The sequence below is a fragment of the Ursus maritimus genome, unplaced genomic scaffold, assembly GCF_017311325.1.
Source record: "Ursus maritimus isolate PB19 unplaced genomic scaffold, ASM1731132v1 scaffold_6, whole genome shotgun sequence".
In the NCBI taxonomy this organism is placed as follows: Eukaryota; Metazoa; Chordata; class Mammalia; order Carnivora; family Ursidae; genus Ursus; species Ursus maritimus.
This window is the reverse complement of record NW_024426774.1, coordinates 55928555-55950499: the sequence shown is the minus strand read 5'-3', so window position 1 is coordinate 55950499 and position 21945 is coordinate 55928555. Positions and strand designations below refer to the sequence as shown.

Below are 21945 nucleotides of genomic sequence, written 5' to 3'. Positions count from 1 at the left end.
CCATTCTCTTTCACCATACACAAAAATAAATTCAAAATGAAAAACCTAAATGTGAGACAGGAATCCATCAATATCCTAGAGGAGAACACAGGTAGCAACCTCTTTGACCTCCACCACAGCAACTTCTTGCTAGACACATCTCCAATGACAAGGGAAACAAAACCAAAAATGAACTATTGGGACTTTATCAAGATAAAAAGCTTTTGCACAGCAAAGGAAACAGTCGACAAAACCAAAAGGCAACCTTCAGAATGGGAGAAGATATTTGCAAGTGTCTTATCAGATAAAGAGCTAGTATTCAAGATCTATAAAGAACTTATCAAACTCAACACTCAGAAAACAAATAATCCAGTCAAGAAATGGACAGAAGACATGAACAGACATTTCTTCAAAGAAGACATACAAATGGCCAACAGACACATGAAAAAATGCTTAATATCACTCGACATCAGGGAAATACAAATCAAAACCACAATGAGATACCACCTCACACCAGTCAGAATGGCTAAAATTAATGTTAGGAAACAACAAATGTTGGTGAGGATGCTGAGGAAGGGAACCCTCTTAAACTGTTGGTGGGAATGCAAGCTGGTGCAGCCACTCTGGAAAACAGTATGGAGGTTCCTCAAAAAGTTAAAAATAGATTTACCCTGCAACCCAGGAATTGGCACTACTAGGTATCTACCCAAAGGATATAAACACAGTGCTCCAAAGGGGCACATTGCATTCCAATGTTTATAGCAGCAATGTCCACAATAGCCAAACAATGGAAAGAGCCTAGATGTCCATGGACAGATGAATGGATAAAGAAGAGGTGGTATACACACACACACACACACACACACACACACACACACATGATGGAATATTACTCAGCCATCAAAAATATGAAATCATACCATTTACAACTATGTGGATGGAACTAGCGGGTATTAGGCTAAGCAAAATAAGCCAGTCAGGGCAAGACAATTATATGATTTCACTCATATCTGGAATTTGAGAAACAAAAGAGGAGCATAGGGGAAAGGAGGGGAAAAAATAAGATGAAATCAGAGAGGGAGACAAACCATAAGAGATTCTTAACTCTAGGAAACAAACAGGGTCACTGGAGGGGAGAGGATGGGGGAAGGGATAACTGGGTGGTGGGCATTAAGCAGGGCATGTGATATAATGAGCACTGAGTATTATAGGGAACTGATGAATCACTGAACTCCATCTCTGAAACTAATACACTATGTGTTAATTAATTGAATTTAAATTTAAAAATCCTGTAATGAATATATTTGAATTATTTTGAAGATTAACAAGAAATGGTATTTTTTTTCCAGAGGATATGAACTTTTCAAAGTTTCCTGTTACATATTTCAAATTGCCTTCCAGAAAGAGTATACCAGTTTGCTCCCATTCATACTAATTTATTGGTTCAACAGCAATTTTTTGAGGGTCAACTGTGTATTAGAAGACCATAAGACAAAGCCCTACCCTCATCTAGTTTCCAGTTTACAATCTAGTGGAGGAGTGGACAATAAAGGATATATAATGTAATTTCCAATAGTGATAAGTGACATGAAGAAAAATAAAGATGGGAAAGGGTACAGAGAATAAGCAGTAGAGGTACTAATTTAGATAGGGTAGGCAGAGGCAGGAAAGGCCTCTTTGAATTAATATTGAGTAAAGATCTGCATCTGTTTTATTGTCAGTTTTACTACTGATATTAAAACATTGAATATTGCTTAAAAAATATTTGCTGATGAAGATGAAAAATCTTCAAATTTCTATTTGATTATTAGGTTGGATTTTTCCATTGGCTATTTGTATTGTTACCTGCAATATTTAATGTAGAATTATCCTTTTATTTGTAGTAATTGCTATAATCCTTATCTTTATATAACAAAAACGCATGGTATTTAAGTTTGGGCAACATGAGACTTAGGGGGCAAATAAATGACTTTTAGGATTCTGGCTCCTGGTAATAGTTCTTGCTGAGGTTTTTACTAAGACTGACATTAGTAACTGAGGTAGCAGATTGTATTGAAGGATACTGAGCATGAGTTATTGGGTTGATGCTGATGAGAGTTATTGTTTAAAGAACAGTGCTGGTGCCAAGATTTCTGACTTATTCTTTGAAAGGACCTGTTTGCTTACCCGCTGTTAAAATTTTTTTGCCTTTGGACATGAGGATTCAGTGAATGAATAGGACAGCTGATTCCCTCTACCACTGGAAAAATCGTCCACATGTTTTCCTGTCCACAGTTTTAGGTAATATTTACTTTAGAATAATTAAAAATAATTTTTAAAAACCTCAAAGATATAGGAGCTAATATTAATAGCTAGCAATATTAAAGTATGTCCTTGATTTGGTAGTTTTCCTTGTGTTTTTATAACTTAATAAGTAGAAGACAAAAGATCTTTCTTAGGAAATGTACTTTTCCAGGCTCAGTTTATAATGTTTATTATGTGATTGTTCATTCTGTTTGCTTACTTATCACAGAGGGATTGTTTTATAATTACTACACTAATATGGCCTATAAACATTTTTTAATGTTTTTTTATTATATTATGTTAGTCACCGTATAGTACATCCCTGGTTTCTGATGTAAAGTTCGATGATTCATTAGTTGCGTAGACTGGTGATGGGTAGTAAGGAGGGCACGTTTGCATGGTGCACTGGGTGTTCTACGCAACTATAAACATTTTTTATGCAAAGACTTAGATTTAGGTTTTCTTTATCAAACTTATATATAATGTATGCTGATCCAGTATTTTTTTCTTGAATTTAAATAATAGGTGTTTGTAATCAGGTTTCTAATTAGTGGTGAAACCACTTCTGTTTTAAATTTAGCATTTGAGTAGAAAAAAATTCCAGAGAAGAGATTTCATTTAATTTATTAATATTAATCTCTATTTGTTCCATTCATTTACTCATTTACTCAACAAATACGTGAGTGCCACCAATAAGCCTGACAGTTAAAGGTGACAGATATGGTGGTGGGAGCACCACATGGCAGTTCCTGTCCTTGTGGAGTTTACAGTCATGGACACGTATGGAGGACTGAATGGACAGTGTGGAGACAGTGTAATAATTGCTATAATAGAAGCTGGTAGTACTTAAAGCTGGAAGTAGGGTTGTGCCAGATCCACTCCTGGGGGTATGAGGGTCATAAAAGGCTTCTAAAGGAAGTGATATTTTTGCTTTGTGGTCCTTAGACACCTTGATGGGGCATACATGTGTGCCCACATATAAACACCCACATAGAACACTTTAAAAATTTTTAATGCTTTTAATTATAAAACACACATAAAATATACCATTTATCTTGATCATTTTTAAAAATCTTTGTTTAATCTTGATCATTTCTAAGTGTATGCCTCAGCAGTGTTAAGTATATTCACATGATTGTGCAAACAATCTCCACAACTTTTTTATCTTGTAAAACTGAAATTCTATACACATTAAACAGTAACACCCATTCTTTCTGTCCCGCAGCTCATGGCAACCACCATTTTGTTTCCTGTCTCTATAAATTTAACTACTCTAACTACTTCTTATAAGTGGCAAAAGACTTTTTTAATCTTAGGTTTTCTTTCTTTTGTTTTGAAAATTGCCTGAGTTCTGCTACCAATGACGTATCCTTGCCTTTGCTTTGCCAGACAAATAGGAGATGCAAAAACCTGGGGGATTCTTATGTGGTAGTGTTCTTGCCAGTGGAAGCACAGAGCCAGCATAGCCTAAAGGAGAGCCTACCTCTCTGGCCATCCTGAGAAGCTGTCAGGCAGTATGGGGCCATTTTAGGAGAAGCAAAGTTTAAAAAAGCAGAAATATTATCAAAACTTGGATTTTTCTCACCTCAGAAGATTGTCTGAAACCAGGGTTTGGCAGACCCTTTCTGTAAAGGGCCAGATAGTAAATAGCTTAGACTTTGTTGGCTATACATTCTCTGTCATGACTACTCAGCTTAGCCACAGTAGCATGAAAGCAGCCATAGATGAGAGTAGCTGTGTTTCAGTAATAATTTATGAGAACAGGTGGCAGACCTAACTGTCCCAAAGGCTATAGTTTTTGACCCCTGTCTTAAACTATTCTTAGATTGCACATGACTGGAGAGAGACTTTTTGAGTGAGACCCATAGCTGGGAGATCATTAAGCTGGTTTGTGATTTGGAGCAGAAAGAAAAATTCAGTACCATATTTTATCAAATTTGTGCCATTGGGTATAAGTTGCACCTTTTGTGTACCACTGGGAAAGAAAAATAGTGCAACCAATTGATTGTAAGATCCAATTGAATATATGCTGCATCCTCGTCTCAGAAATGTTAAAATGTGGGGTGGGAGTAGAGAGTGTGTCTGGGTCACTGATGCGGTGATAATGCCAGTCAACGTTTGTGCTCTTACTGTGGGCCGTACACTTTGCCAGGCACTTCATGTGCAGTATCTCATTTCTCCTCATAACAAATCAATGAGGTAGATGAGAAAAGGCTTCGAGCAGCTAAATTACTTGCCATAATACACAGTGGAGTCTAAGATTCAGACCCAAGCGGCCTGGCATTAGAGCCTGTCCCATACAGCTTCATTCAGTTCTGTAGCAGTCTTTGTCAGATGTACTATTCACGCTGGAATTGTTGCAGTTTATTATAATGATTTGAATCAGGTCATGGAGGAAACAGCAGCTACATCATGTCCTTGCAATTTCAGACATTTCTCAGGGCAGCTAACTACTGGTTTTCATCCATTATGTGCCTACTTGTGCCCTAAGAGAAGAATTACTATGAATCCCTTCTGAAAATGTTTTTAAAATGATAAAGTTTCCAAGAAGCCAGGCAAAACTTGTGTTGGAAGAGAAGTCTTGGTGCTCTGTGTACGGATAACATCTGTGATGCCAACCAGCACTGCTAGTCCTGCTGCTGCAGAGGGGGGTGAGTGCCACAGCCACAGTGACTCTTCTTCTGCAGCTCTGAGCTTTGCATTGAAGATGGCGTGATCCTGCATGAGTGATGCAGACTTCACCAAAGATGACCTTATTGACTTTTGAAGACAAAGGAAATATTATGAGCCACTGAGTTCTCAGAGTCTTGGAGAATTTAGGTGTTTCTGTTACAAGCCTCCATTCAGCTGACAGAACAAGCTATGAGAACTTGCCTTGGAGAGTTGAGGTTTTCAGTACTTGTGATCATAAAAAAAAAAAGTCAGAATAGAATGGCAATTAAAGATGTATGCATGTAACCTTCTAAAACTGTATCACAGTGTCAGCTTCTTATTCAAGCCAAACACAAGGCTTCTCATTGAAATTCAGTGGAGAGAATTAAAGTTTATTTTTTGCTTTATTTGCATATTAACTTTCATTGGGAAATATAGCATCTCCTATAAAGATTATTTTTATATTCAGTGAATGAAATTCCATAGGAGTGAGGTAAATTTATATGCAAAAAGTTTTGGGTTTTTTTTGAGGGGGTGGTATTTTCACTTTGCTGAACAAGTCCATGCCTGATAGCTCATAAAGCCTGAGAATTGCTGGTCTGAACTGAGATGTGGGGGATAAAGGAAAGACAACTGGTGAAGTGAAGTTGCATGAGGAGGAAAAATGCAACAGATGCAGGACATTAGAGAGCCCACTGCTCCATGTTCCTGGAGCACAGCATGTCAGGGAGAACAGGAGAGGAGAAAGTGCAAGGCACAAAGGGCCAAATCATCAAGCACCTTGCAAACCATGTCTTCCAGTTAGGATTAGAGTCAGCTACATTTAATAGTGAAACTCAGAATAACAAATCTAGAGAGAGGCAATCCAGAGCTAGTATGGCTGCACGGTGCTCATCAGGAACCTGGGCTTGTCTGTCTTGCCACTCTTGCCATCCTTAGCACATCTCCTCATGGTCCCAGTTGGCTACTTGAATGAACTCTAGTCAGCATGTCTCCATTCTAAACAGCAGGAAGGAGGAAGAAGGGCATGCCCCTGCACTTTCACAGAGACTTCCTGGAAATCTTTCACTTCCACTTAATCACAACTTTGGCACAAATAATTGCAAGGGAGGCTGGGAAATGTAATCTTTTATTTGGGACGGTGGTGTGCCCAGCTGAAAATCAGCGTTCTTAAGTAGAAAGGAAAAAATTATATTGGGGCAGGCAGCTAATAATCTCTGCCATGCCATGTCAGTGCTTTATTTTGTGAATGATGTAATAATGAGAGAAACATGTTCAGATGTTCCTTTCTAAAAGATTGCCACCTGCAAGGTGAAGGTGGATTGGAGAGACGTAAGGAGATCATGGAGGCCACCACTACGATAACACAGGTGAGCAGTAAGCAGGATGCTGACTGGAAGCAGGGACAGTTTCGTGAGACTCACAGGTCGTGGTCATTGATCAGATGTGAAGAGTCTCCTGGCTTAGCAGCTGGGTTTGTCTTGGTCCCATAGAGATAGGAGTGAATGAATGAAGCCACAAGATTAGAGCAGATTGCCTGGGAAGAGGAGGTCTACCTAGAATGGGTTTAAAAAGGAACAAGCAGAAAGAGGAGGAAAACAGAATGTGGTGTTTCAGAAGTCAAGGAGAAGAGAGCATGTCAAGACAGAAGCTGTGGTCAATTACATCAAATGCAGCTGAGCACGCAAGAGAAGAATTCATGTCACTGATAGGATTTCACAATTAAGAGGATGTAGATGACCTTGTTAAGAGCAGTTCACTGAGCTGTAGAGAAGACCAGATTGCAGTGGGTGAGTGAGGGACGGGAGGTGAGGAAGCAGAGGTGAGTGCAGCAACTTTTTCAGGAAGCCCTGCCTCCATGAAGAGGGAGAAGAAAGGGATGTGGGTGTAGAAAAGGATGAACGAGTGAATGCACTATTGTTTTCTTTCTTGGTTTTTAGATGGCAAGTGTTGAATATGTTCATGTCAATGGAAGGGAATAGAGAGGGAGAAGCTGCCAAAGAGACTGGATGATTGATGACATAGATTCTTGAGATGGGCACTGGCAGAGAGCTTGCCTACCAGGTCAGCCTCCCGTAACCAGAAGGAAGGGGGAATGGGGAGAAACGGAGATGCAGGAAGATTCTGAGCCTCTGGTGACAGAAGGTTGAGGGCATTCCCGTATATGATGGTGTTAGTTGCCCTATGCAATAGGGGTTGAGCTCATCTTGGTGACTGAGGGGCTAATTGGTGAGTTTGTTGGTGGACCATGTGATAATGTACATGATTTGCCAGTTTTTCCTTAGTGAAAAAAAAAAAAAACCCTTTGGTTTAGGTAAGTGATTAATGTGTAGGAGCTTTCGGTTGACCCAGATTTGAGTCATTACCTTAGAGATGTGAATTGAAGAGATGATATGTGAAAGTGCCTGGCACTGAACTTGGCACACAGACACCATGCAGTAAGGGTTTTGCGAATAAGCTTACGTTCTTAGAATATTTCCTGTACCTATGGAGCATCATTCCAAACTTGTTTCACTACTCATGTAGTTCGTTTTCTTTCAGGCAAACTTGCTTTTGTTGAAAAAAAGATCTTTTGGATTGCAATAATCACACCCTTGTGAACCATAACAGGGCAGGTACTGTTAGCTTGTTTTGGGTATTTGGCACTGCCTCCAGGAATAGCACAAATATGCTACCAAGAACTGGGTTATACTACTGCTAATAGGAACAGTGTGTCCATGACTGTGTAATGAATTCAGCTTTTCTTCTAACTGGAAACTAAGTTGTGAACAGACTTGGCAAGGTACAGATCATGGTAGACCATTTTTAAAAGATCTTCTTAAAAATCCTTCAGAGTCTGCAGAAAACTAGATTGGCATCCTACAGGGAAGAATCTTAAGTCACGTTCTTTAGTACGTTGCCAACTACTTTCTTTTGTTCACTGCCCAGAGGAAGTTGGGTATTTGACCAGTTCTTTTCTCCCAGGAGAAGGGAGCATGAGTGGCCTAGCCTTCTGTTGTGCATCTTACAGGGAGCCTCATGGAGTTTGCTCCACTTCACTTGCCGTGGTTACTCTCCTGTGTGTTTTAGTTACAGTAGAGGTCATCTTCCAATTCTCTTCATGTCTGGGAGAAAGAGAAACAGGGTGACCAGTATTGAGAGCATAAAGATCGCTCTAGTGATTGACGGAAGTGATTAAGTCAGAATAACATCGAGGTCGTGTCCAGCAGTGCGTGGTACTCCCTGTCATCTCTGAACACCATCCATCTTTGCATGAGTAGATGTCTTTGTGCATTCTCCTGGGGCAGCTGAGAAGAGGAAAAGTGAGGGGCCGGTCTAAAACTGTCTCTGTGACTTAGGTGTGTGTCTGGTGTAACTTCAGCTGTTGCCAAGCAACTTTCTAACACAAATCCCCTTGGTTTGTTGAACTAAACTGAACTCTGTGGGATCCCTGGTGAGGGTGTGGACAGCATCACCAACAGAAAGAACTTGTGTTGGCACATAAGGTGGTTTATGTGATGGAAAACTGTGCTTACCGCCTAATTTAACCTGTAATAAATTTGAGACCAAGTGTCCTGGCTTTCTGGACTCGAATGATTGTACCTTTCTTTGCACATGTGTGTGTCTTTGTCTGTTTCTGTGAGTGGGGTGGATATAAGTCACGAAACGTAACTGATAAAAGCCCAATGAAGGCTTCCAGCAGTAACACTAACCTGACCATTCTGGACATCGCTCCCCTCGTCACAACTGTTACTTTGCACCTTGTGACTCTTCTTCCTTTTCCCTCCATGGTCTGCTAAGTCCTCTTCTTGTTGGCAATCAAGTTCCTCGGTGAGGCCTGTTTTTAATTAGCTGCTAAAGATTAGATATAGCAAGACCCGTGGTATTACTGAAAGCATCTCGAGAAGAACCGTGGCTCCTTGAACCTCTACATTTGTAGAGGTGCAGTGACTCCTTGCCCACTCAGCTTGGGGTGGAGGGTTCTAAATGTGGCATTTCACAGAGCGTTCTGGCCACTCAACTTGATGGTAAACAAGTCTTTCTACTTGTGAGTCGTCTGGGCTTGTGCCTGAAAGTCTTTATTAACTCAGTTTTGGAACTTGATGTTATGTATGAATCAGTTCATTTTATTTCATACCAAATATTTGAAAAGTAATTCAGAATTACATTTAAAATTTAAACTCAAGTTCTTAAGATACCAAGCCTGGGGAGATTCGACTTAAAACTAAAAGTATACTTGATATATCTTTTGGCTAAAAGTCAAATGGCTTAGTTTTAAAATCATTACGAGACCTGACAGCTTCTATCACTATCCTAGAACAGGGCTTGGGATACAAGAAAAAATTTATTTAGCCTCCATAGATTCAGTCATAAGGAATGATCTTGAAGTATTCTAATAGAATGCATGTTTTTAAGTTTGGTGTGAACAAAATGAACTTCTTCTTTAAATACTTTTCATGAACTTTATATTCTTTATGGTGTGTGGATCAAAGATGATTTACCTTGAATATATATGATTTGGGAGGGTTTTTTTTCTATTGGTGAAATTTTAGGCACAAGATGATATTTGTTTTTTAATTCATCTTCACAGGAAGCGAAAAATTCCTGCTAGTGTTTTTTCTTAAAGACTCATGCCCTAAAGGGAATTAAATAGCTAAAAATTAAACATGGTTCCTAAAGCTCACTTTAATGCTATGCATGTTAGTATACCAAACATTTCTTTAAAGGCTAGAATTAAGATATAATCCAATATACATTATTTCCTTGATATTAGTATGTAAATCTGTATAAACATTTGTCAGTTCAAAAAGGAAATCGTATTCTTCCTAAAGATATCCTACATATTCAATTTTTATGTTTACCCTCAGTTTCCCAATTTAAATTTACCTGAAATATTTGCAAACGTTGTATACAAAAGAACAGCTTTTAAAATGTAGCAATTTTTACTCTTGTAGTAATCATTTATATTAGACTGGTAGAACATTCATGTTACATGAAATTTTTCACCCCAAGTTACATCTAGAATGTTTACCTTGATTTGAAACAGATTATTCAGATATTGATAGTTAATCCCAATGGTATGCCTTGTTTGAATTGGCTCATGTTGCTAAAATAGTAAGATGTGATAATACTCTTATGATGTACGAGTAAGTATGATAGTTCCAGGACTCCTGAGCTGGTGTTGAGGTATAGTGGTTGGTATTCAGCCTTCAAAAGGGTTAAGCTAAAGCTGAATACAGATTATTTGGTCAGATTCTGAGACCGAAGTTGAACATCAGTGTATCTTAGTAAAAAGCTTACTACTGTGCATTGTTGTATAAATGGAATGTTGATTACTAAAGACAAGAAAAAAATAGGTTTTAGCTCATCTTTTTATGTGTTTAGTCAAATGTCTTGTAATGTCAGTGCTATTAAAGTGAAAAAAGGTTACATTGAACAAAAAAGGATCCTGGCAGAGTTATATTAAAATGAAAAACATAAGGCTCCTGGGTGGCTCAGTCGGTTAAGCGTCTGCCTTCGGCTCAGGTCATGATCCTGGCATCCTGGGATCCAGCCCTGCATCGGGCTCCTTGCTGAGCGGGGAGCCTGCTTCTCCCTCCTCCCCTCCCCCTGCTCATGCTCTCTCTCTCAAATAAATAAATATTTTTAAAAATTGAAAAACATTCTGATTCCTTAGTTGATTTTTTTAAATAGACCATCTAGAACTGCATATGCTGCTCGCCATGTGTGTTGATTTACATTAATATTAAACAAAATGAAAACTTTAGCTCCTTAGTTGCATTAGCCACATTTCAAGTACTCAACAGCCACATGTGGCCAGCACAAATAAGACATTTCCATAATTGTACAAAGTTCTGTTGGACAGCACTATGTCTAGAGAGTGACAGTGAAAAAAGTGCCATCCTGTTGATGTTTTGACTACATACTTAATTATGAAGAAATCTTTTTATATTGTTTATATTTCTGCAGTTTTTCCCTTGAAACGACAGGCTGCCTATCCCTTAGAGATACTAGGAAATTAAGAACACAGGTGTTGAATGATGTCTGAAACCCAAGTCTGTTCTGCATTGTTTTCACATGTATCTGAAGAGCAGCATTTTCTTACATTTGTACTTTTAGAACCATGGTTTTGCTCGTAGTAGTCTTTTCATAACCTTTCATTTTTTTAATTCAGAGTTAGGGTGTACTGTTCAATAAATTCAAATAGATTGTTTTCCAATTACTAAACTGAGACTTGAGAACTTGTATCCTGTCCACTTTTAGTATCTGCAAATGGAATATGAAGTTTTATAAGACTCAATTTGCCATAGATTTGTCAACCTGTAACCTGTATTCCAGTCCTTCATACCAATTCCCCTTTTCCCAGATACATTGCATACACGTGAATAAACTTTAAAAATGGACCTTTTCCTGGAAAAATCTGCATTAATTTGGAATATTCTCAGACCTATAAGCCACTTTTTAAAAAGAATGCTGAATGATTCTTGAGGACATTATGCAAAGTGAAATAAGTCAGTCACAAACACTGTGTAATTCCACTTGTCTGAGGTACTGAGAGCAGTAGTCAAACTCATAGAGGCAGAAGACAGAAGGGTGGTTGCTGGGAGATGAGCGGAAGAGGGAATTGGAACATGTTTTTTTAATAAGGATAGTCCCAGTTTTGCAAGACAAAAATAATACTGGAGATAGGCTGCCTAACAACATGAATATACTTAATACTTGAACTGTACACTTAAAAATGGTTAGGATGGCAAATTTTACTGTCAACAAATTCGGTTCTCCCAACTTGGTGGTTTTGAGAATATCTTGTCTATTTTTTTCCCTTTGCATTTTTATACACACTTTAAATTGACTTGTCAGCTTCCACATAAAAAACTGTTGAGATTTTAATTAGGATTGCATTGATCAGTTTGGGAGAATTGACATTTTTACATTAGTAGTCTTCTAGTTTATAAACGTGATAAATACATCCCTGAGTTTAAGTCTTTTAACTTTTCTCAAAAATGTTTTATGAAGTGTTCAGTGTAAAACTCTAACATATCTTTTTAAAGATTTATTCCTAAGGATTTGTTATTTTTCATAGTGTAATAAAAGGTACCTTTTTAATCAATCCTATTTCTAATTCTTCATAAAGAGTTCATCTTTTTAAACCATTTTTAAATATTTCTAAACACAATTCATTAGCGTTAAGTACATTCACAGAACTCTTTGATCTTGCACAACTAAAACTGTTCCCATTAAACACCTCCCCATTCTTCCCTACCCCAGTCCTTGGGAGCCACCCTTCTGCTTTCTGTCTATATGAATCTGACTACTCTAGGTGCCTCATATAAGTTGAATCATGGAAGTGTTTGGGGTTTTTTTTTGTGACTGGTTTATTTCACTTTAACATATTCTCAAGGTTTGTTCCTGTTGTAGTATGTGTCAGAATTTCTTTCCCTTTTTAAGGCTGAATGATATTCCGTTGTATGTGTATGCCACATTTTGTCTTATCCATTCATCTGTAATGGACATTTGAGTTGCTTTCACTTTTCGGGTATTATGAATAAATGCTACCATGAAGGTGAGTGTATAAACATTTCTTTGAGAACTTGCTTTCAGTTCTTTGGGGTACATGCAGAGGTGGACTTGGTAGATCATACAGTATTCTATTTTAAAATTCTTTTAGGAACCACCATACTTTTTTCTTTAACAGCTGCATACCATTTTACATTCCCACCAGCAGAGTCCAAGGGTTCATTTGTTTGTTTTTTAAAATATTGACCGTGTATCTTCAATGTTGCTATGTTCACATTATTCTAATAATTTATTTGTAGGGTCTTTGGATTTTCTATATATAAAATCATATCATCTGTGAATAATGACAGTTTTGTTTATTCTAATGGATATATAAATTGAATACTATATGGCAGTGAAAAGTGAATTACTACAGCTTTATGCATTAATGTGAATTATTCTTAAATATAACATTGAATTAAAGAAGAAAGTAAAAAATTTAGAGACAAAATTAAGTAAAATATTACCATTATGGATATATACACAGGTGGTAAAACTAAAGTGTAAACGTCAAGATGGTGGTTACCACTAGGGGTGGAAGAGGAATCTGATCAGAGACAGACTCAAGGAGGCTTCTAAGTTACAGCAGTATTCTTTTTTATTTACATTATTCTTTCAACTGTATAATTTTTATAAACTTGAATGTATGATGTTTCATACTGAAAATCTTTTAGGTGAAATTGGAAAATGTAGGCCTGTCTCACCATGTGTAGAAAAAAATTCTTTTATGTATTCTGTTTTTTAAAAGGCATATTAAAGGAAGCATTAAATAGGTAAAAATATTTCTGAACTAGTAAGTTTACCTAAAATGAATGCATGAACTAGGGAGTTTTAGTTAAATTGATTTTCACACCCTTTTGAGCCCTCTGTAAATATTAGATTCTTTTTTGGAAGTCAAAAGTAACTGCTAAATGGAAATTCTTGGCTTTTAAAAGATAATTGGAAAATAATTGGCTTGGTTCCATTTGCTAACTCTTTTGAGTAAATGTCATGTGCCCAAGAAATTCTCCTAACCTAATAATAGACTGTTTGAAGCCATTATATCACAGTGGCATTCCTTTTACTGACTGGTTGATTTCAAGAGCTCTGCTGATGAAGGATTATAAACCGCCATGTTATAGTAGGGTGACAAGTTCCAGCTCTGTTATCTCCTACTTTTCCAGTAGTATAGCATTGAAATTGGACTTTTTCTCTCAAACGATATTACCAGTTTCTCTGACATGCTGAAGAAACGATGTTCATGACAGTGGGGTCAAAACATCCTTCAAGGAATGCCAGTCAGCTGGGCCACAGGCACTGTGTGTGTGTTGGGTATCCCAAGTTGTTGTCATCCATATGTTGTCCTCACTGGGACCAAGTGCTGCCAGAGAAGCAACCAGTATAGTCCGTGTTCTTTCCTGCCTCCGCATCATCCTTCTTTTCCTTGGTGGTTAGCATTCTAGTACTTAGGCAGCACCCACTGAGGGCCATGGTGCCCACAAGTCAGTCCCCTCCTCTGGTCTTTCCCTGTCACCAGCCCTTTTAAATATGAATGACTGCTGAAGACTGCTTAGTGACACTTACCAGGAAGATTGGCGATCCTACCACGTTAGGAACTAATTCAGAATGAGTGATAACTAGAGGTGGTAGTCAGTGTAGAGTCTTAGCGAAGAGTGTTTCTTATTTCTCAGCATTTACACCAAGCAAAAAGTGCATTCATCTGCAGTTGGCAGTTAACAGAGTGTCTTGCAGGGTAGAGGAAATAAGAGCCCCAGACTAGTTTTTGTGGAAAGAACTGCTAAGAGCAGAAATGATGTGGTCAGGAGTTGACATAGGACATGTGTGATTGACCAAGCATAAAGGGATTTTTGCCTCCACAGCCTAATCACTGGAATGTGAGCCTGTCAACTCCTTTCCCAATTACAGACTTCATCCACCACCCATCCACACAGCCTCTATAGGTAGCAAAACAACAACAGCTCAGCTCATACTATGCGGTGATGCCTGACAGTTAAATTCTTAAGGTATTCTGTCCTTGTTACATACCTAGAAATATAAAAACCCCATGCCACCTTCTTCCTCTGAAGATTTACTATTGAATGGAGGAGAAAGGCAAGAACATTTTGGTTTTGGTTTTTGCCTCCTTTGGGAGAAGGAATAATGTATGATCATATACGTACTTCTCCAGAATTGAAGTCAATCCACACTGCACCAGAAATGTTTGCAGATTTGATGAATTTTGTGTATCCCCTTTACTATATTGATGCAAATTGGGAATTCTAAGTTTTTAAACGTAGTCCAAGTGACTTAGATGCCCTCACCAGCCAGACAAGTATTTGTAGACTGTAACTTTCCCCCCTTCTTGTACTCCATTGTAATGTAAATGAACCACTGAATGGCTTTGGGCAAGAGCAGTTGCCTGTAAGTAAGTACTTGATTTTGTGCGGGGAGGACTTGTGATGTTAAAGGAAATGTAGTTGAAACCTTCCATGGAGAAGAGCAAAACACTTTAAGGACACATGGAAATAACCCTGAGATTGATTGGACTTAACCTCTCATAAAGCTATTTGAATTATGTAATTTTTAATTTCAGATTCAACCCTATGAAAAGATAAAGGCCAGAGGCTTACCTGATAATATATCTTCTGTGCTGAACAAGCTGGTGGTGGTGAAACTCAACGGAGGTTTGGGAACCAGCATGGGCTGCAAAGGCCCAAAAAGTCTGATCGGTGTGAGGAATGAGAATACCTTTTTGGATCTGACCGTTCAGCAAATTGAAGTGAGTAACATTCAGCCTTTCTCATGAACTACTAAAACCAGTTTTAGGTTATTATAAATGTTACCTTATAAAATAACAGATGTGGATTTGAGCTAGTCAAGGAGCTTGCTATCTTTAGTTTCTTTATTAGAATATAAAAAGGTTGACGTTCCCAAGGGCAAATCCATAGGGTGATATAAAATAAAAGCTTTTGATCTTTAAATACCATTTGTGGTTGTTGAAATCTCTGGATCTTTTTGGATTCTCCTTTGATCTCCCCACCTCTCCCGCCTTGCTTTCTGGTGGCAGCCTTCATCACAGCTGGGATGATCTGGCTTTATTAACCCCTTTTGGCAGGCCCGGGGAGAATTTCCATATCTGGTTGGCAGCCATGGATGCTAAGAACTGTCCTTGCCCTCTCTCTTATGATAAAGTCATTAATCATGGGCCGTAAGTTAGTTCTTCAGGGGCAGGCTTTTTCATCTCTGTGTCTACTGTCCAGTACGTGCTGGCAGCTGCAGTAGCAACACTAGCAGCAGCCCCGACTAACGCTCATCTGGCATGTTCTGTACACTGAGTATTACTGTGAGCTCTTTTCATGGACTCATTTGTTCCTCTCAACAACTCTGTAAGATAAGTACTCTTTATATTGTCATCTCCATTTTACAGGTGTGAGGAAGCCAAGGCACAGAGAGGTTGATTTACTTGCCCAAGATTCCCTGTGTGAACACGGGACTATATGACTTCTGAGAACTTGTTTTCTTCTCACTGTGTGTTGCCTCTTAACTCTTCCTAGAGACTGAAAAGATTTCAGTTGGGAAAATTAATGTCACAGTTGTTGACATTAATCCTGAGACTAGAGACCCATGTCTTTATAACATTTGTACTTCCATCCCCACTGTGCTCTGGACACAGAGTAAATGCTTTGTCAGCATTCACCTATCCAGTAAGGCCACAGGGCACTGGCTGGGCACACAGCTCCAGAGTTGGGCTGTGGGGGGTGTCCCAGCTCTGCTGTTGACCTGCCGCCTCTCTGGCCCTTAGTTAGCCATCTGTATATTGCAGACAATAGTTTTTGTCTCATGGGATTGTGATTTAATGAGCAAGTCTGGTGAACTGCTTAGCAAAATGTCTGGCTTATGCTAAATGTATTTGGCTACATATAGGTGATGTTTTGGATAGTTTTACATTTTTAAGTGAAAGAAAAGTAGGTCTGGGTAATCTGATTGTTATTTTCCTCCCTAGCATTTGAACAAAACCTACAATACAGATGTTCCTCTTGTTCTAATGAACTCTTTTAACACGGATGAAGATACAAAAAAAATACTACAGAAGTACAATCACTGTCGTGTGAAAATCTACACTTTTAATCAAAGCAGGTACAATAAGTAAAAAAAAGAAAAAGTCTGAAGGGTGTTACCTCTGGGAAACAAAGATTTCTTTGTCTTGTTTAAATAGAGCAGCCTCAAGATGTACATGTGCCAAAAACTCATGTTTGCAAATGTTCAATGTCTTTAAAGTCTGAATACTTGTTCATAGATAGGTGATTGTTATAATCACTCTGTGATCCTTCCTAAGAGAAAATCCGCTTGCTCCATGTGCAGAATATTTGAGGATGGCTTAGGTTATTGCTTTCTGAGGGCATATTTGGGTTCCATGTGGATCTATGAAAATTTTTATATGTTCTACAGTATTGATAACCTTCTTTCATGTGGGAAGAAATTTTTCAACATCCTGAACAGGCTTGGGGGAAATGTAATAAATCCTGGGAAAAAATCTTCTACTTTGAGGAAGGGAAAGTAGGTGCAGGCATACCTTATTTGATTGCATTTCTATTGTGCTTTGTAGATGCTGCATTTTTTTTTTTTTTTTACACAAGTTGAGGATTTGTGGTAACCCTGCATGAGACCCTACATGAGTCTATTGGTATTGGTGCCACTCTTCCAGCAGCATTTGTTTACGTTGTGTCACACATTTTGGTATTCTCACAATCTTTCAAACTTGTTCTTTATTATTGCATTTGTTATGGTGATCTGTGATCAGTGATTATGACATGCTGAAAGCCCGGATGATGGTTAGCATTTTTGAGCAATGCAATACTTTTTTAAATTGAGGGATATACATTTTCTCGGACATAATGCTACTTCCCACTTAACAGACTACAGTATAGTGTAAGCATAACTTTCATATGCACGGGAAGCCAAAACATTGACTTGACTCACTTTATTGCGGTATTTGCTTTATTGCTGTGGTCTGGCACCGAACCTGCACTATCTCCTAGGTATGCCTGTAGAAAGCAATTCAGATGATGCATTTTGATAAAGCCCAGGCAACTGGGGAAATAAGTCTTCCATCTAAGGATAAATATGGGTCTATATGAACTTGTACAGAACAGGTATTTCTAAAAGTTGTCAACCATTTGTTGTCGTTTAATCTGGTTTTTCATGGACACTTTCTACATTGCAGGTGCTCTGCCTCCATCTTCTGGTTGGTCCTTAGTCTGTCACAGCGTTAGCTCCTGTTTCCCTCTCCCCCAACTGCCAGCCCCCACTGCTGTTCTCACTGTGGTAGGGAGCAAACGTCCCAGAGCACTAATCGCCTGTTGACTTTCTGGGAAAGAAAGAGCACCATCCCTGAATATATGTTTGTAAGAATGGGCAGATTTTTCCAAATTTGGAGGGAAAAGAATAATTCCATAACCAAAGAAGTGTGAGAAGTTTACTTAATGACATTATTTCTCCTCTTGTAGAGTCATAAAATCTATTAATACCCTAAAAACATGAGGTGTCCTCCCATCTTTATGACAATGGAAATTTTTTTTGCAGCAGATATTATGATCTAGGAAACTGATTACTGGACAACACAGATAAGAGATTTTCTTAAATGGATTTACCCATGATTACATTACTATTGATAGACTGAAAAGGAGGGATGTTTTATTTAACGTTAAATGCATTGTTTTACTTGAAGGTCCGGAATACTTTACAGAATTGATACTGAAAAAGACCTTTTGTTTGTTTTGTTTTTTAAAGGTACCCGAGGATTAATAAAGAATCTTTACTACCTGTAGCAAAGGACGTCTCATACTCAGGGGAAAATACAGAAGCTTGGTACCCTCCAGGTCATGGTGATATTTACGCCAGTTTCTACAACTCTGGTTTGCTCGACACCCTTATAGGAGAAGGCAAAGAGTATATTTTTGTGTCTAACATAGATAATCTGGGTGCCACCGTGGATCTTTATATTCTTAATCATCTAATGAACCCACCCAATGGAAAACCCTGTGAATTTGTCATGGAAGTCACAAATAAAACACGTGCAGATGTAAAGGTAAATATTGAGAGAAGCAGTTTGGGGATTGACATCTTCATACTGCATAGGTTATGTAGTCCAGATGCTTTTTTTTTTTTTAATTGGAAGGTTTCAGTGGTAAACAAAACAGATTCATCCACTTGGTAACATCATTGTAAGACAGAGTGAGATAGTATTCTGTGGAGTACCCTAAGTTCCACCTGATATAACTGTATGTATATAAATTGAGATTTAACAGTATTGTTGAATAATCTATATGGGCGATTTTAACTCAAAACAGTTCCACATTTATTTATAGGATAAGTGAAAACACTTTCAAATGTTTGTTCAAACCCTTGATATTCTAGTTTGGTGCTTAAGTGTATTTATTTCATTTTTCCTTTAGTGAAAATTTATTATTTCTACCTATGCATTTTTATATGTATTTTTTAATCACTGTAATATCTCTGTAGTTGCAAAAAAAATTTAACTTTTTGTGTTTAGTGGTCATGAAATGGTACAAAGGTTTTACTGCTTGGCCACAGGGAGGAAGAGAAACAGGTGGTGTGTGGATATACTAAAATGGTCAGTCCCTAGGCTGGGTTCTGTGCCTCTGTGCCCCCTGACATGTGAGTGAACGTTCCCCTCGCCGCACACTGCTGTGGCCTCATGACTGTAAGAACATCTCTAAGCTGATGCCACTCAGGGGGTCACTTCTCACCCACTTTTGCCTCTGTCCTCCCTTTTCTCCTCTTATCCCAGAGCCTATCAGAGCAGGGTCTGAGGTAATAGGACTAGTTGTTGAGTGATGGACGGTGGTTTGGGAATGAGAGGAATGGCTGTTCCTGTGGCAGACCTTCGAAAAGTGAGGAAGACTCTGATGTACTCCCAGGGCTTTTACTATGGCCAAGAGGGTGGGTATACAGTATAAAATGACAACCTGAATATTTTCTTTGGTTCTTCCATCATATGTATGTTGCTGTGTATCACAGATTGAATCAATGCCAAAACATTTTATTTCTGAGGGATCTTATCATCAGTGTCTTTTCTCTAACACTTTCCCGGACTAGAACTAGTGTGGTATGGTTGTGCTGGGAGAGATGTGCAGGTACTCACACACTCCTCTCTGCCTTTCTAGGGTGGGACACTTACCCAGTATGAAGGCAAACTGAGACTTGTGGAAATCGCTCAAGTGCCAAAAGCACATGTTGACGAGTTCAAGTCTGTATCAAAATTCAAAATATTTAACACAAACAACCTATGGATCTCTCTTGCAGCAGTTAAAAGACTGCAGGAGCAAAATGCTATTGATATGGAGATCATTGTGAATCCAAAGGTAAGCCAGAGCTGCAGCCTTTGCCTCCCTGGTTCCTAAGATCATAGTAGGTAGGCTACACACAGATCCACTGCCCACGCTCTCTGGCCCATCTGGTCACGGGTCCTTCCTTTTTGACTAGTAAGTCATTCCAGTTCCTGGCGCTGTCTTTCAGAGTCCACACCCATCTCTTTAGTGTGCCAAGCCTTGGTGCTCTTACTTGCCGCCGGGCTGTGGCAGTGGCAAGAGCACTGGGCCCAAAGTAGAGAACCTATCTCGGTCTTACTTGTTGTTCTGTCACGTAAAGGCCTTTTGGCCACAGGCATCTTGCATGAGTTTTCTGTGAACCTTAGGTTCTTTATCGTAAAATGGAAACATTTCTAAACAGGAGTTACGATGCTGAAAAAAAGACCATGTATGTCTAAGCACCTGGCATGTGGTAGGTGCTTGCTAAATGTCACTTCTCAAAATTCTGTCTCCTTCAATGGATCTCTGAAACCACTCCCCAAATATTAACCAGCCCACATGGAACTAAGTTGCTAAAATCTATTTCTCCTCTCCCCCTGCCCACTTTTCTTTCTTACAGACTTTGGATGGAGGCCTGAATGTCATTCAGTTAGAAACTGCAGTAGGGGCTGCCATTAAAAGTTTTGAGAATTCTCTAGGTATTAATGTTCCTAGGAGCCGCTTTCTACCTGTCAAAACCACATCAGATCTCTTGCTGGTGATGTCAAACCTCTATAGCCTTAATGCAGGATCTTTGACAATGAGCGAAAAACGGGAATTTCCTACAGTACCCTTGGTTAAATTAGGCAGTTCTTTTACAAAGGTATGTAATTATAGATGTAGATGTGTGTGTGTGTGTGTGTGTGTGTGTGTGTGTGTGTGTGAATTTGTAGTTCTTAAATGTATAAGTATAAAAATGATTGGAATGATGTGAATTGGGATCTAATTACAATCTCAGCTGCTGACCTATTAACATTCCTCTGTCTTTGATGTCTTTTAAAGGGAATCAACCATAGAAGGTAAAGATGTAACTCACTTTTGAAATCTGTTTGCTAAAAAGTAGGAAAAGAATGTTTAATTTGGGGACATTTTACTTTATGTCTCTTGTAAAACCATTTACTGCTTTTGTCAGTGGGAGAATGTTAATTCTGGTTTAACAAATATTGAGCCCCTACCATGTGCTGGGCAGTGTTCCAGGTGCTGGATAGTTAGCAGTAAATAAAATGGACTAAAATCCTTGCCTTCATGAATATTCTAGTGGAGTAAGAATGATAATAAGCAAATGTATAGTATGTCAAGTGGTGGAAAATGCTATGGAGAAAAAGCAAGCAGGAATAGGGAATGTGTGGGTGGGGTGGTGTTGATATAATTTTACACTGCGTGGCCAGAGATGGTCTCACTGAGACATTGAGTGCACTATGCAGGTATCTGGGGTGAAGAGCATTCCAAGCAGGGAGAATAGCAAGTATAGGAAAACCCCACCCTGGCATGATGAGTGGAATTCAAAACATTTCACCACATCAAATACCGTGAAATTAATGAAGTGTGACAGAGTGAGCCTTTGTGGCTGGCCTGGAGTCCTGCTAGGCCCTCCAGGCCTGTTCTGTCTAGTCCTGGTTGTGGGTTAGTACCACCTGCTGTGGAGGTATGTGCTGCCTCATATATTGATGGGGGATTCTAGGTCCCATGGTTGTGCTGCAATTTCCAGGATAACATCCAGCACTTTAGGACTCTCCCTGTTTTGGGTGTCTCTTATCAGCCTGGTTGAGCTAGGAAAATCCTGGTGGTACAAAGTCTCATCTTCTTCCCCTATCCTGAGAGGGTACTGCCAGCCATTTTTCTTTTTTTTAAAGAAACATTCTTTATTTGACAGAGAGCACTGGCAGGGGCACCGGCAGGCAGAGGGAGAGAAGCAGGCTCCCCACTGAGCAGAGAGCCTGACGCAGGGCTCAATCCCATGACCCCGGGATCATGACCTGAGCCAAAGGCAGATGCTTAACTGAGCCACCCAGGCGCCCCAGCCATTTTTCTACCTAGCCTCACTCTTGCCCCTTTGTGTACCCTTCACTCTTCCTAGCCTCTTCAGTACCCTGCAGGAGATAAGAACATTAGCTGCCCTAATCTGAGAATGGGGGGGGGGGGGGGG

General features: G+C 39.0%; 2 protein-coding genes across 6 annotated transcripts in view; one reads left to right on the top strand and one right to left on the bottom strand.

The window, feature by feature from the left end:
• VPS54 (VPS54 subunit of GARP complex) overlaps window positions 1-21945 on the bottom strand; it is a 136079-nt gene that overhangs the window by 24848 nt on the left and 89286 nt on the right. The window lies entirely within an intron of this gene.
• Window positions 1-21945, top strand: part of UGP2 (UDP-glucose pyrophosphorylase 2) — a 67746-nt gene that overhangs the window by 41886 nt on the left and 3915 nt on the right. For all 3 annotated transcript variants that reach the window (XM_008699923.2, XM_040623421.1, XM_008699922.2), the window contains exons 4-8: window positions 15023-15208; window positions 16433-16566; window positions 18220-18517; window positions 19617-19814; window positions 20380-20622. In XM_008699923.2, the coding sequence (XP_008698145.1) occupies window positions 15023-15208; window positions 16433-16566; window positions 18220-18517; window positions 19617-19814; window positions 20380-20622 (1059 nt within the window). The remainder of the gene's footprint in view (window positions 1-15022; window positions 15209-16432; window positions 16567-18219; window positions 18518-19616; window positions 19815-20379; window positions 20623-21945) is intronic.